Genomic DNA, 13,896 nt, shown 5'->3' with positions numbered 1-13,896 from the left:
AATGTTTGGATAGATCACCAATATATCTCACTCTGTAGTACAAATATTAAAAATTCTGAAAGAAACTCCCCTGTGTGAAGTATGTCCTCTTCCAAAGTAGCACTTCAGATGAGGTGACTTGACTGTGTAAAACTTGAAGGATGATTGGCTGCAGTAGTTTTTAATCTGCCTCCTAAGTTGCTTTCTGTGTTCAGCAAAACTCTAGAACTTTTCTGTTTACTGGCTCCATTCCCTTACTTCTGCTCTGCCCACCCCACTGGTCAGGCTCACCAGGACCAACTGTGTCTGCCCTTGTCTTGCTTGGTTCCTTGGTACTCTAGAGAAGTTGGTCCCTTCTCTGTCTGTCTTTCTCCTGCCCTGTTGTTCGTGACTGTTCTCCACAGCTTTTCTCTCCTCGTACTGGAATTCTTGTCTCCTATTTTTTTCTGCCACACCCTGCATGCTGGAGAGGGCTGGATTCTGTCCTGCAGCCTTTTGCCATCTTCTTCTGAGTACTTTATTTTATGGACTGAAGCTGGAGGTCTCTCTCTCTCTCCATCCTCTTCCAAATTACATCTTCATGCCAAGTGTCACTGAGTGCTGATCTCACCTGAGAGAGTTCAGGAGAATCCTTCAGCTGTTGTTTCTCAACTGCTGAATCTCAAATGGAATCCCGCCTCCTTGTTCTGGATCTCTATCTTGGTGTCCAGCAGATATTTCAAGCTCCATATGGCCCCAACAAACTGATTCTCCCACCCTCAAATCCCCTTTTTCCTCTTTGTTTTCTCCATTCCCTTAAAATGGCATTGCTGTCAGCCAAATGTTCAAGGCAAACTCAGACAGGCTTGTCTGATTTAGCAAGATTCTGTTAATGCTCTCAGGAAAGCGAAACAAATGTTATTGATACCCCCAAAGAATTGTGATTTGATAATATTTCAAGTTTAAAAGGCAAAAGGAAAATATTTACCTTTAATGTTTTTAACATCTATTTGCATAGAATGAGTACATTTTTTCTGTGACAGTACAAACCCTCTTGAAATTTCATCTTTTCATTTTTACATGTAAATTCATTCTTCATACATGCTTTTTCAAGATGATCTGATGATGTTGAGATTTTTTTCTATGCATAATATTGATGGGAGTACCGAGATTTAATACTTACATGATTCTGTGAAATTCAGGTTAACATCAAGTGGCTAGAATTTAGTATAAAATACTAAAATGGTGGGACCATTGAGAAAGAGAGAGAGGTATATGTAATTGATGAAAATAATAGAAATGGCAAGAATGAGCTGAAGGAGATGCATTAGAGCTTGAAATTTTCGTCCCAAGAGTGAAATTTTGTGGGCTTGGCTTGTGATTTGGGTGGTTGAGCAAACAGAGAAGAGATTTCTTTTACCATTCTCTTCTATCTAAAAACTTTCTTCCTTCTCTTGGTAGCAAATCTGCATTTTAGCATTACTAAACTCCAGTTAGCATTTGACATTTGACATTTAACATAAGCTTTTAATTGTACATACAGAGGAAAGCCACATGGAAAAAGATAAAGAGAAAATTTGCTCACAGTAGGAGAAGATAGCCCATACTACTGGTATCTCAGAAAATGTCATGTGGATTGTTAAGGGGATGCTGAAAAGGTGAACACTTACAGGCATATATGTGAGCTGTAAGGTCCTTGGAGAAGCATCTGGAAGCTTCACCTTCTCCAAATGTGGCTTGGTTAGTCTGACCAACCACCTTCATTTACAAAGAAGACAGTTTATAAAATCTAGATTGTGACTCTCATGGGGGAGGCATCGCCTGGTAGGGTACACGAGACTGCCAAGTGGCTAGATGAGGCTGATAATGTAAAGATGGTTATTATTTGATGTTGAGTTGACACAAAAGGTGAAATAAGTGAATCTGTTTGTCCAGTGTGATTCACTTACTAGTTTCTCTAACTGTTATTGGCAGCTGTTGGAAAGATCAACACACCAATGTCTATCAGAAAGTGGGTTCTGGACCTGCTATATCAGACTCACCTAGGAGTCCTGCTCAAAGTGCAAACCAAACCAGCCTTCTTTCACAGGACATCAGGAAGGATTGGGAGTCTGCATATAGACTTTCTGAGTGTCAAACAGCAGAGTGCTTGTGAACCATGAACATTAAAGCTGTTTTCTAGGGCTTATTTTCAAATATATTTGTGTCATGGCCAAAAGGACCTAATTCCAGTGAAATTGTGGACTTGGGCGAATGAATAAATGCATAGAATAGTGAGTGAATCCCTTCACATGTCTTTGTGGCTGACTTGCTAATATTTTCTTAGTTGGTGTGAGAAGGTATAAGCCCAGTTACTAAAGTCCAAGGAAACCATATATATAGCCTGTTAAACATGATTCTCAAAACATGTATTTATGTTTATCTTCAGGACAGAGACTTAACATTTTTTTAAAATACCAGAGTTCTCAGGATTGCACATTCCCAGGAAGCCATCTAAAGTCTGCTTTTCCTGTGTATAAATCAAGGAACTTGGGGAATGACTCTTTGGCCAGACATGGCATTGAGGACTGGGGTCCTTTCCTATGTAGTTCAAACACATGATCCATGATATCATGGAGGACAAGAAGATACCCATGCTGGAGGACTAGGTCGTGAACCTGATGCATTTGTATGCTCTCTTCCAACTCTTACTTTGATTCCGTTTCACTATATCCAGGATTTCATTTAGTGGCTGAAGAATGTGCCGGGTCCTGTTTATGAAGGAAAAGTTTATAACTGCAGAGGTGAAGTTTAAGATTTGCTTGCACGAGACATTACCTGTTTACTGTGTGGTCAATGTGAAATGTAAACTAGACAAGTAAAACATTCATGTTGCTATAAATCTAAATAGAAAAGGCGGAGGATCACGGTGGGGTGAGTGCTTGGAAAGCATTCAAGAGAAACAAATCTGAAATTAAAAATTAAACAAATTAATGCAAATTAAAACAGTACACAAAACTCCAAGGTTCACATGCCATTTCCCCATGGCCAACTCTGTATAGCTTTATTTGATGGTTCAAAAACTATGTCATATTTTTAATAAAAATTAAGGTTCTACACAATACTTTTGTATTTGTTTTATTTAATTGGATGCATGTAGGAGAGCCAGGGCTATAATTTTGCTTTGGCTCTGTAGTCAGGGAATCTGAGGTAGAAAGAGGATGAAGCAGGAATAAAGAAGAGTGCTGAAGCTAATGGTGGCTACAATCCGGGGGCTTTCTTGTCGAATTTTGTTTTTAAAACAAAAGTGGTAATGTGCGTATCCAAACAGTCAAAAAGGAATTAGTGGCCAGAAGTCTCCTTCCAGACCTCTAGGCAGAAGGAGCTACTGTTGGCAGTTTTGGAGTATTCTGAACATTCTTTTCAATGAATGTATTCAATATGAATACAGATATATCCTTGTATGTATATGTTCATGTGTGCATATGTATTTGCATATCAAGTAAACCACTTTGTGAATTATTTTCACCAGGCAGCTTTTCATGAGCATCTACCAAGTATACATGTATATATATGTACATATATACTTATATGCATATACATGGGTATAGTTTTCTGTACATTCATGTCAACTCTGCTTTTGCCATCAAATTCTGCACTATGAATACACCACGGTGTATTTTACAATTTCTTTATGGGTGGACTTTTAGGTTGCTTCTAATTTTTCTTCTTTTTATAACAAATGAGTTTCTTTGTCAGAATATATTCCTAGGACAGATTCCTAGAAGTAGAATTGCTAAGTTAAAGGACAGCCCACTTCAAGTTGTCTCAGGACTGTTGTCCTAGTTATTATTTTTTGTCAGAAATGCCTTGAGGGTGGTAATTTGGGATGTTATGAGCAATCTCTTGGTAACTATCACCTTTTGTTAATGCCTTAGATGTGTAAATATAACATGTCAAAGTTATGATTATTATTGTAATTTTTATTTTTAAATGCCATAGCCAGAGGCACCCTCCCTGAACTTCTGTGTGCCCTGGGAAGTTGCATTCCTTCACTTGGCTGGTAGTGGCAGAGTTCTCAAGGCAATCCAAAGAGCAATGATCTTTTCTAACTTTTTTTTTGGTGCTGGAGAATTGGTCTAGGGCTTCTAATGTATTATCTACAGTTGAGTAATATTCCCAGTCCTCGAAATGATCTTACTGGGTAATTTATGGATAATTTTTTGAGAACATAAACTAAGTTTGCTAGGTGGGCAGTTCCTTTTGTTTTTAAACTTTTTACTTTAAGGCTCACTATATGCCAAGCATTCTTCTGTATTTAGTCTTTAGTGAAAGCTTAACATTAAGAAGTTCCAGTCTAAATATTCTTACCACGCCCATTCTCTCCTCCTCTTTCCTCAATGCTGAGCATTAAATCCAGGGACTTGTGCCTGCTGGGCAATTATTTTACCTCTGGGCATCTCCTTTAGCTTGTGTCTGAAAGAATACCATAAGGCAATGAAGAACTGACAAACCCTGAAATCTATTTTTTTCTTGCTTCTTACGAAGTATGAGTGTGGTGACATAGAAGTGGGTGACATAGAGGTGAGTAACAAAAGATCCTTCCTGAAAGCAGCAGTTACTGGCAGGTGTGTCTGAGTGTGCTGATGTACCTATGTCTTTTCTTCCCTATCCATCCATCCATCCATCCATCCATCCATCCATCCATCCATCCATCCATCCCTTCATCTCATAGTACTAAGAGTCACTATGGAACTTCAGGTCCTTTTACCTTTTTAGTTGAAATGCTGAATTTATATCATATTTTGGCCTTTCTGCACTTTACAACACTTAAAATTTAGGAAGCACCCAATTCTAAATGTTTACCCTAGATTCTGAGGACCAGGCAGAAGAAGTTAATTCATAGAGACTTGATCTTTTTTTGTTTGTTTGTTTGTTTCTGCCTCAGTATTATAATGGAACTAAATTTCCATTATAATGGAATTTTTGGGTAGGAGCAACAGTGTACAAAAGTTTTACACATTACTTCAAAACTATTATACTCAGCTACTAGAATTTAAAACTTCAGTTTTGTTTGTTTGAGACAAGATTTCACCACGTAGCCTTGGCTGGCCCATATATCCTTATGGAAGTCAGGATGTCTTGACCTTTAGGCAGTCCTTCTCCTTCTGTCTCCCAAGCACTAGGATTAGAGGTATGTAGTGCATGCCCGTTGGTAAGCTTTGGTCTTTTGTACGGCACTGTGTCTCATTCTAATCAGTGCCCAATCAGTTTATAACCCTGGCTTTGCTCTCATAATGTCTTCTCCTGTTTCACACAGGCCTTCTTGCATCGAATGAACCAGTGTGCGGCAGCAAAAGTTGACAAAAATGTGACGGAGGAAACAGTGAAGGTGAGCAGGCAGCTTTCGCCCCTCAGCCAAGCTCAGGTACCCTGAAGGTGATGTGTCTACTGAGTGTTCCTTCAGGGCCCTTTAGTTTATCTTCAGCCCCACTGTGAGTTCCTGTAGCAGTGACCAGTGTTGATAATTTGAAAGAGAGACTAAGGGCTGTAGAGAAAGAAACAGCTTACATGTTGTATAGAATTCTTGTGTTTACCAAGATCATGTAACCATTTGAAAAAAATGAAAAACAAGCTTAAGAAGTTAAACTAGAACTTCATTGTCTATGAGAAGAAGGCTGGGAGAGGTGACAGACAGTTGCCAGTGGTTCAAGAAGCCATGATATGTACAAGTGGGAATTCCAATCTCTTATCTCTCAAGAGCAAAATTTGGATCATTCACTGTCATATAGAAAAGAATGTAATATCACAACCCAAAAGTAAATCCATAAGCATTTCCCTACCTTGTAAAAATGTAGGGATGTGGCTTAGTGGTAGCATGTTCTGGAATGGTTACAGTATTACTGCAGACATGACAGGAACTGAGAAACACCACCTAGGTGACTAGAGATTTTGTTCTTATTTTATTTTATTAATTAAAACAGAGTCAAGGGTTTTTAGATTCTTCTGACTCTGTTTCCTTATGAGTTACATATGTAACCTACTGGCTTTTCTACCATTGGAAACTTTAGTTAGCAAGCTTTGGGCCAAAAAGAAAAGCAAAGTATGATCCAAACAAACTTGAACACTTTCACTCACAGGGACTCTAGGTAGACGAAAACATCTGTGCAGGTGTTTCTAGCAGGCCAAAGTGTTGCTAGGTCTGCAGCCCATGATATCACCGTCTGGGTGCAGCACAGTGATCTTGCAGTTGACCCAGCTGTGGCTTTTATACACGTGCACCTGCCAGGAGCAAGGCTGGTCTGTTCTGGGATACCCCTCATAGTGTCAAGGACTTCCCCAAAAGCCTGTCAGCAAATCTCCCACACTTATACTTACAGGCATTCAGAAGAGGGTGGGCTGGCAGACTGCGATTTGCCACCTCCCCAGGCTTTTCCCTGAGTTTATGCATGGTGTCCCCATTCCTAGAGTTCTGTGGGAATACAGAAGTCCAGATGAAACTGGCTTCTGCTTGCCAGGTGGGAGGTAGAGATGATACACAGTGGCTGTCTGCTTACGGTGCTGTGTTCTCATGGGCCCTCTAATTGAATTTTTTGAATTTGCTTCACAAATGCCCTTACAGTTTTTACTTCTGTATCTATCTTCCAGATGTTGTTCTCCAATATTGAGGAGATCCTTGCCGTCCATAAGGAATTCCTGAAAGTTGTGGAAGAGTGCTTACACCCCGAACCCAATGCCCAGCAGGAAGTGGGAACCTGCTTTCTTCACTTTGTAGGATATTTTTCCCCCTGCTTATTTTCAGACTCTTTCTCTCTTGGTTTTAAGGAGTGCATCTTGGCAGAGTAGTGTGTGTGTGTGTGTGTGTGTGTGTGTGTGTGTGTGTGTGTGTGTGTGTGTGAATTCAGCATGAGAAGTGAAGCTCGACACCAGAAGTTTGGGGTCTTTTAAGGCCAGTGAAATCTTACCCTCAGAGCCAGAAAAGGGGAGGGAGTCTCTCATCATCCATTTTACCCAAAGAATAAGCAGCCTTTTCTTTTTCCTGACAAGCTAGTTCTTCGTATCCTCTGTAGCTTTGAATTCTAATGAATATTCAGCCTGTTTCATAATGAATGGATTTTTATGTTTCGCTCAAACATAGAACATTTTTCTTTTGAGGCAGAAAATTCTCACTCTTATAATGGTGCTGCAAACTCTTTCTTTATTGGCTGGACTGTTCCCTTGTTAATTGGCTGGTGACAAACCTGGAGGTGAACAGACCTTTGCTTCCCATGACTGGTTTTTCTCCGGGGTGGCTTCTTGGAGTTTGTTTGGAGTGCTGTTTGAAAGAATGAGGGGTAAGGGCTCAGTTGTCTGGAACACACACCCTGTGCCTTGTCATCAGCCACGCCTATTTGTAAAGGACACCTGGGATTATGTAATCAATTTGCAAAGTAAGAAATCATCTGCCTAGTGAAAATTGTTTTTAAGAACTAAAGGACATTCATACTACAAGAAAATAAATGCTTTTTATTGATCCCTTTCCATTGATGCCAATTTTCAGTATATCTCTCTGAATTAAGTAGCTACTCAGTGACTGCACCATTTACACAGCTAGGTGAGAATGAAGCTTATACTTAGTCATTTATCTCGCAGTTTCTTGACCTATATGTGATCATTTTGCCACAGGGAGAGACTCCTGGGATCTGGGTGGATTAAACTGTGCATTTCTTGGTTGTGGCTGGAAGGTGTGGTGTTCATATCTGCTTCCTCAAGCCTGTTTCCTTTCACAGAAGAGTCAGACTCCCCTGCCAGATGGAGGAGCTGTTACCTCAGGCCAGGGATGCTCGTGGGAACTCTGCACCCTGACAGCTATTTCCTTAGTAACACATTATGAATCTGTCATCCATAAATGTTGCTCAGCTATTTCTGAACTTTCCTCTTATTCTGCTTGTACCATCTCTTGAGGCAAGTAATTCAAGCCATCTCTGCTGGCTACATAAAACAGTGCTGACTGTTTCTAAGTGTGTGTCTTGGAAATTACAAAGGACAGCCTTCTGTTCTGATAATTTGATCAATAAATTATTTGTGGTTTTCAATGGGCTCCTTTGATCACTATTTATTATAGCTCCTTTGAGAGTAGTCTTACAGATAGTAGGGAAGCCAGAGATCATGATAGCAAAATTCTTCCTTTTTGAAAAGACTCCCCTCCCCAACACTGAAGACTGTTTGTATTGTTTCCTGGTAGCTTAAATCATTGGGTCTTGATTGATCATACCTCTGTCCATCACAGCCCTGCCATTTCCACTGAACAGTACTGTTTTGGAGTTCTATAGACTTGTTCCTTTCTTACAGAATAAAGGCTGCTTGAAAGTAGCTGTAACACTATTTTTTGACCTTTCTGTCTTAAACATCTCTCTAAGAAGCAACAGCTGGGATGTTGTATCTTCAGGGTCTGCCTTTATCTTACTTACTTGTAGTTGTGCGTTGTCATGTTTGTCCACGTTCCTCTTAAATGCAATTGCCAGAATTGGTTGACGTGAACTTCAGGGTTCTGTTGTTCATGATTCCTGTGTGATGTATCACATGCCTCTTCCCTCTGTCTAAAATGGCTTTGTCCCTCCTTTTGACTGGGAGAAGTACATTTGTTCCACTCTACCTAACTCAGAAGTAAGATCTGGGGGAAAAAAGTAAAAGCTGTGTCTAAATTCTCGTGACAAAGGTAAAAAATACTTCATTCTCTGAACTTTGCAACCATTTGGCTCATTCATATTATTGCATTCTTGTTGAGGTAAATTTATCAACTCTTTTCTAGGCTATACTTATGAGTAGGGGAAATAAATAAAATTTATATGCATATAGTAAATCTCTTGAGATACTGTACCTTTGGGGAGTTTATTTATGCATATCACATGGGTTAAAATCTCAAAGTAATACGCAGTGGTTCTCATTTATTCTGTCTTTAATTTACAGAAAGACAAGTTTCGTATCTACGATGAATATTGCAGCAACCATGAAAAGGCACAGAAATTGCTTCTTGAACTGAACAAAATAAGAACAATCCGAACATTTCTTTTAGTAAGTGAAAATTCATCTATAACCATATGTTGCCATTGCTTGAGGGTCCTACCTGTAAGAACGCATTTGACAGTTTGTCCCGGGTTATGTCTTAGCACATGAAGACTTGAAAGATAGTCCATGGACAGTGTAAGCATCCAGATCTGGGATGAGCTTGTGTGTGAGGAATGCTGCTGATGCCCTCTCCTGGTGGTTGACAGAGAGTTGCCTGTGTGATCTCATTAGTCAAGCAAAGAACTTAGGTCAGAGTTCACCTTTGCTTTGCATCCCCGCTCCCTAGGGCTCTACTTACTCCTCAGAGGACTGGAAGTAGGGCAGTCACAGGAAGGAACCAAGTGTAAAGACTGGCTGCTCTCCTGCACACATTTCTTATTCCATTTTAATAAGAACAGCAGGATTCAATGTTAACTTTAAGATAACATACATAGCCAGGCGTTTGTGGGGCACACCTTTAGTTCCAGCACTTGGGAGGCAGAGGCACATGGATCTCAGTGAGTTAGAGGTCATTCTGGTCTACAGAGTGAGTTCCAGGATGGCCAGGGCTGTTACACAGAGAAATCCTGTCTCCAAAACACAAACAAACAAACCACAAACAAGAGATAATAATGCATAAAGGCATGTTCTGGCAGCTATGAATGATCATTGCAAGCACCTGAGAAGAGTTGTTGGGCCGTCTCCCACAGTCTAGTGTGAGAGCACTTCCATGGACTTGAACAGCCTCCTGTCTCTTGATAGCCCATTTCCCTTTCCACTAATTGCTGCATGCAGGCTGCAATGCCTTGCTTTCTGTGAAGAGCGACCTTTTTTTTTTTTTTACAAAAGTTTATTTTTTTTTAGTATAGAGCCTTATGTAGTCCAAGCATGCCTCAAATTCGAAGCACCCATCTGCCTCTTAAGTGTTGAGAGATTAGTGATCAGATAAGTACCTATAGGTTTTATACAAATAGGAACAGTCAATGTACTCTACTGAGCATGTCTTCTGTTATTTGGTAGTTTTTCTAATGTCCAGATTTATTCCATGTATTCATTTTATATTCATTATTTCTGAATTGTTTTTCATGTGTGTGTTTGCCCCATGCTAAGTGTATGGTTTTTCTGTACCTTGCTAGCACTTGGTGTGACTGGATATAGTCATGCTAGTGGGTGTGCAGTATGAATTCAAAACTTAGCATCACTAGCCATGCATCTGTCTTCATTGGTGACATATTTATTCAAATCTTTCTTGTTCTAAAATTGAAGTGTTTACCTTATGGAGACTTGTAAGTATTCCTAGTTTTGGGAGCAATTTCTGTAACAAATATATTACTTTCAAGTATTGCTTCCCAGCCTTGTTTTTCAGTTTTTAAATGTACTGCCTTTTGAAAAATCACATTATCTTCATTAGAACCTTCTGTAGATTGCTCTACAGAACCTTCTTAGATGCTCTAAGAAGAGGCAACATACTGTTGGTCTTAGGGGGATATATTTGTAAGCTATAGATTATTCACATGAATGGTATTTCTTAAGTTCTTACTACATTCCTGGTTTTGAGAGTTTTCATTATCACCTTTCCTCCCTCTCTCCTTTGCTGACTTACTTTCTTCCTTTTTTTCTGTCTGTCTTTCTCAACACTGGCATTGAATTCAAGGCTTTGTGCATTCTGGGCAAGTATTTGTCACTATACAATATCACCAGCTCTCTTCAACCTATATACATCTTTAGTCCTTTTTTTAAATATTGAAAGCTGTGACTCATTCATATCTATGAACTATAATATATAATATGTGATTATTTTTTATACAAAATAATGAAAGTGTGAATTATATTATTCATTTATCCCCTTAAAAGGGGGGCATTGAATCCAAGTATAATTATCTCTCATAACCTTCAGTTTGTCCATTTTTTCTTTACATGTTTTGGAGCTTTGTTATTATATTCATGATTGTTATATTCATTTTTCTTTTTATCATAAAATATCACTTTTGTCTTAAAGGGTATTTTTTTTGATAAAGACTATTTTCCTTATAGATATGGCAGATCTCTTAGTGTTTGGAATTCTGTCTTTCTTTTTCTGAGACAGGGTTTCTCTGTATTGCTTTGGAGCCTTCCTGGAACTCACTCTATAGACCAGGCTGACCTCACACTCACAGAGATCCATCTGCCTCTGCCTCCTAAACACTGGGACTAAAGGTGTGCGCCACCAGTGCCCGGCTTTAGAATTCTGTTTTTAACTCTTCTTTGTGACTACATAAGATATTTTAAATGTTCTGGTAGACAGCACATAGCCAGAACTTACTTTTCTAGTCATGCTTTATTGTTTCTTGTAAAGAAATGCAAAGTGTTGCTCTTTTCTGTCCTTCACTGTGCAGTTTCTCCCACCTGTGCCACATTCTGTGTTAAGAAGTCTACAATACTCTTACAGTATAGTTTTCTACAGGGTTTTCTATTTGCTACAGACTACCACCTCAACTCTTCTTCATTCTTGTAGATTCAACTCTGACTGTGATAGTCTTTCTTGTGAAGAATAACCAAAATTGTTCTTGTAAGTCATTTCTACTAGTTTATTCTGGGAATGTCTTTGTCTTCATTGTTGAAGGATAGTTCTGTTGCTAGAGCTCTTGATTGCATCTTTCTCTTTCATAATTTTGAGTTGGGTTCCACTGATACAGAGCTTCCATCAGTCACTTCTGCTGCCAATGAGCCTGTTGTTTGTATTGCTTCTGTTGTTTACATATGACTTCAGTTTCCCCTTGCCACTCTTAACACTTTGTCTTTCAATTACACTGTATTTAGGTGAGGATCCTAATTTTGCTTTTCTATTTGTAGATAAGTCTGCTTTTTTAAAAATAAATTTTGAGACATTTTAGACTGGATCAAGTGGAATATGGCTATGATCCCATTTATGAGGATGAGGTGGAAGGGTCTTTTCAGTCTGGGAAACATTGTAGGGCTCCAAGGCTCCATCTTAAAATATGACAAACAAAATAAAACATAAATTGTGAATTTGTAGGTGTTATTAAAATATCTATTATATCACTATACCTTTCTTTAATTACCATTATGCATGCATTAAATAAAAATAATATCAATAATTTTATTATTTTGCTTGTGTGGGTGTTTTGCATGATTGTATGTTTGTCATAGTATGTGTAGTGCTTTTGGAAGCCAGAAGAGGGTGTTGAATCTAGTGGTACTAGAGATACAGATGATTGTGAGGTACCATGCAGATGTTAGGGGATCAAACCCAAGTCCTTCTGAAAGAGCAGACAGTGCCCTTAAATGCTGCCATCTCTATAGCCTCCACATCCATGTTCCCTCTTGGTTCCTTGTAATTGTTTATCTCTGTTCTTCATATCAGAAGATTTACATTAACTTACCTGTAACTCAGTGAAGTTTTTTTTCTTTCATTTGGTGTCTATTTGATTTAGCTTCATTGTTGAGGGCGTTATTTCTCTGCTTGCCACTAGTGTCCTTTGGGTATTTAAGAGGTGCTTAAATTCTTTGAATTTATTTGTAATAGCTATGTTGAAGTCTGTGTTAAACCCAATATCTGGGTATACTGAAGAGTTTTAATTGACTATGCCTGAGTCAAATCTTCCTATTTCTTTGTGTGTCTCATAAGTGTAAAGTTTAAAAAACAGCTTGACATTTTAAATAACTTCATAGAAACTCTGGAATCTGTTTCCTCTCTGAGATTAGCCACTGGTTTTTTGTTTGTGTTTGTTTTTTCTCCTTGTTGCTCTGTCCTGTTTTTGGTAACCTACTTAGACTCAAGCTGAGTTCCAGTCTCTCTGAAGACACCTCTGTTCAGGTTCCCTTGATTGCTTCACCTTGCTTTAAGATCCCTTCGGTGAGTGTTCAGCTTGTAGAGATCCTCTCTCTCTCATGAGCACGGACCCAAGCATGACTGTTGGTTGGGCACAGTTGAAAGTCAGATGATTTGCAAGGCAATTCAGGTTTTTTCTTAGGGTACCTAAAAAAGTCTGTTTTGAATGACACACCTCTTTTACCAGTCAAAATCAAATGCATTCTCTCTATGCCATGTTTATCTTTTTAGGTTATCTGTGTTAAAATTTTGGCTAGTATGCTGGAAGAACTCAAGTATAGCTGTACTCGCAGGCTAGCATTGTGGGCATTTCCTATTTTGGTTTTGGAATGTGCTAACATTTTGGTCAACACTCCTTGGTATGAGGTTTTTGCTCTCTGCAGCTCCCTTGGTAGAATGTAAGAGCTTTGCTGTCTTGTTTAGTGTGTCCTGTCTTTAGCAGGGTTCACTTGGAATACTACTTAGTTTAGCTTGCCTAGTGCCCTAATGTGAAGCCCCACTGAAAAAGCCCTATGTCAAGAATGTGGGTTGAGATCACTCACAGAATACTTTAGCAGACAGAATCTGTTTTGATAGTTCCTACCGTGGAACTAAGCAGACATAGATTATTTGGATGTCATTAAAATATTCATTATATTCCTGGTGTTAGTTCCCTTGTTCATAAAATGAGGGATACTAACAATTATCCTTTGGCATTCATCTAACAGTTTCCAGGTTTGGGGTGATGATAATATTATTTTGGATCTTTGTTAATGTTGTCATCTCAGGAAGGTTTTAATGTCATTGAATCCCCTGAAACTTATTCCTTAGATTTTTTTTATGATTATATCACAGCTCACAGTTGGCTGTACATGCCCATATCAATCATTAATCCAGAAAACAGTCTGGAGATGTGCCCACAGAGCATTCTACTAGGGGAGATTCCTTAATTGAGGGTCCCTGGTCAAAACAACAAAACAACCAGTATAAGTGCTTGCTGTACAAGTATGAGGACTGGGGTTCTGGTCCCTCCGCATCAGGTGAGTACTGGGTGAGAGTCCACCTGTTATCCCAGTCTTAGAAGGTAAGATAGGATTCCCCCCAGCAGGCTGGCTGGATGA

At 39.1% G+C, this 13,896-nt stretch overlaps 1 protein-coding gene and 1 long non-coding RNA gene across 2 annotated transcripts in view; one reads left to right on the top strand and one right to left on the bottom strand.

Annotated features, from left to right (window-relative positions):
* Positions 1–13,896, top strand: part of Prex2 (phosphatidylinositol-3,4,5-trisphosphate dependent Rac exchange factor 2) — a 273,913-nt gene that overhangs the window by 52,509 nt on the left and 207,508 nt on the right. Inside the window, 3 exon segments of the mRNA XM_005066754.4 lie at positions 5,258–5,329; positions 6,586–6,708; positions 8,887–8,991. Coding sequence (XP_005066811.2) covers positions 5,258–5,329; positions 6,586–6,708; positions 8,887–8,991 — 300 coding nt within the window.
* The window catches only part of LOC121138771, a 31,328-nt gene continuing 24,554 nt past the window's right edge, over positions 7,123–13,896 (bottom strand). Inside the window, exons 2-3 of the long non-coding RNA XR_005875635.1 lie at positions 8,388–8,590; positions 7,123–7,252 (exon numbers count right to left, since the gene is read on the bottom strand). This is a non-coding gene — a long non-coding RNA (uncharacterized LOC121138771). The remainder of the gene's footprint in view (positions 7,253–8,387; positions 8,591–13,896) is intronic.

This window comes from Mesocricetus auratus, unplaced genomic scaffold (genome assembly GCF_017639785.1).
Source record: "Mesocricetus auratus isolate SY011 unplaced genomic scaffold, BCM_Maur_2.0 Super-Scaffold_6730, whole genome shotgun sequence".
Classification (NCBI taxonomy): Eukaryota; Metazoa; Chordata; class Mammalia; order Rodentia; family Cricetidae; genus Mesocricetus; species Mesocricetus auratus.
Note: the sequence above shows the minus strand (reverse complement) of the source record. Positions and strands in the feature narration are given on the sequence as shown.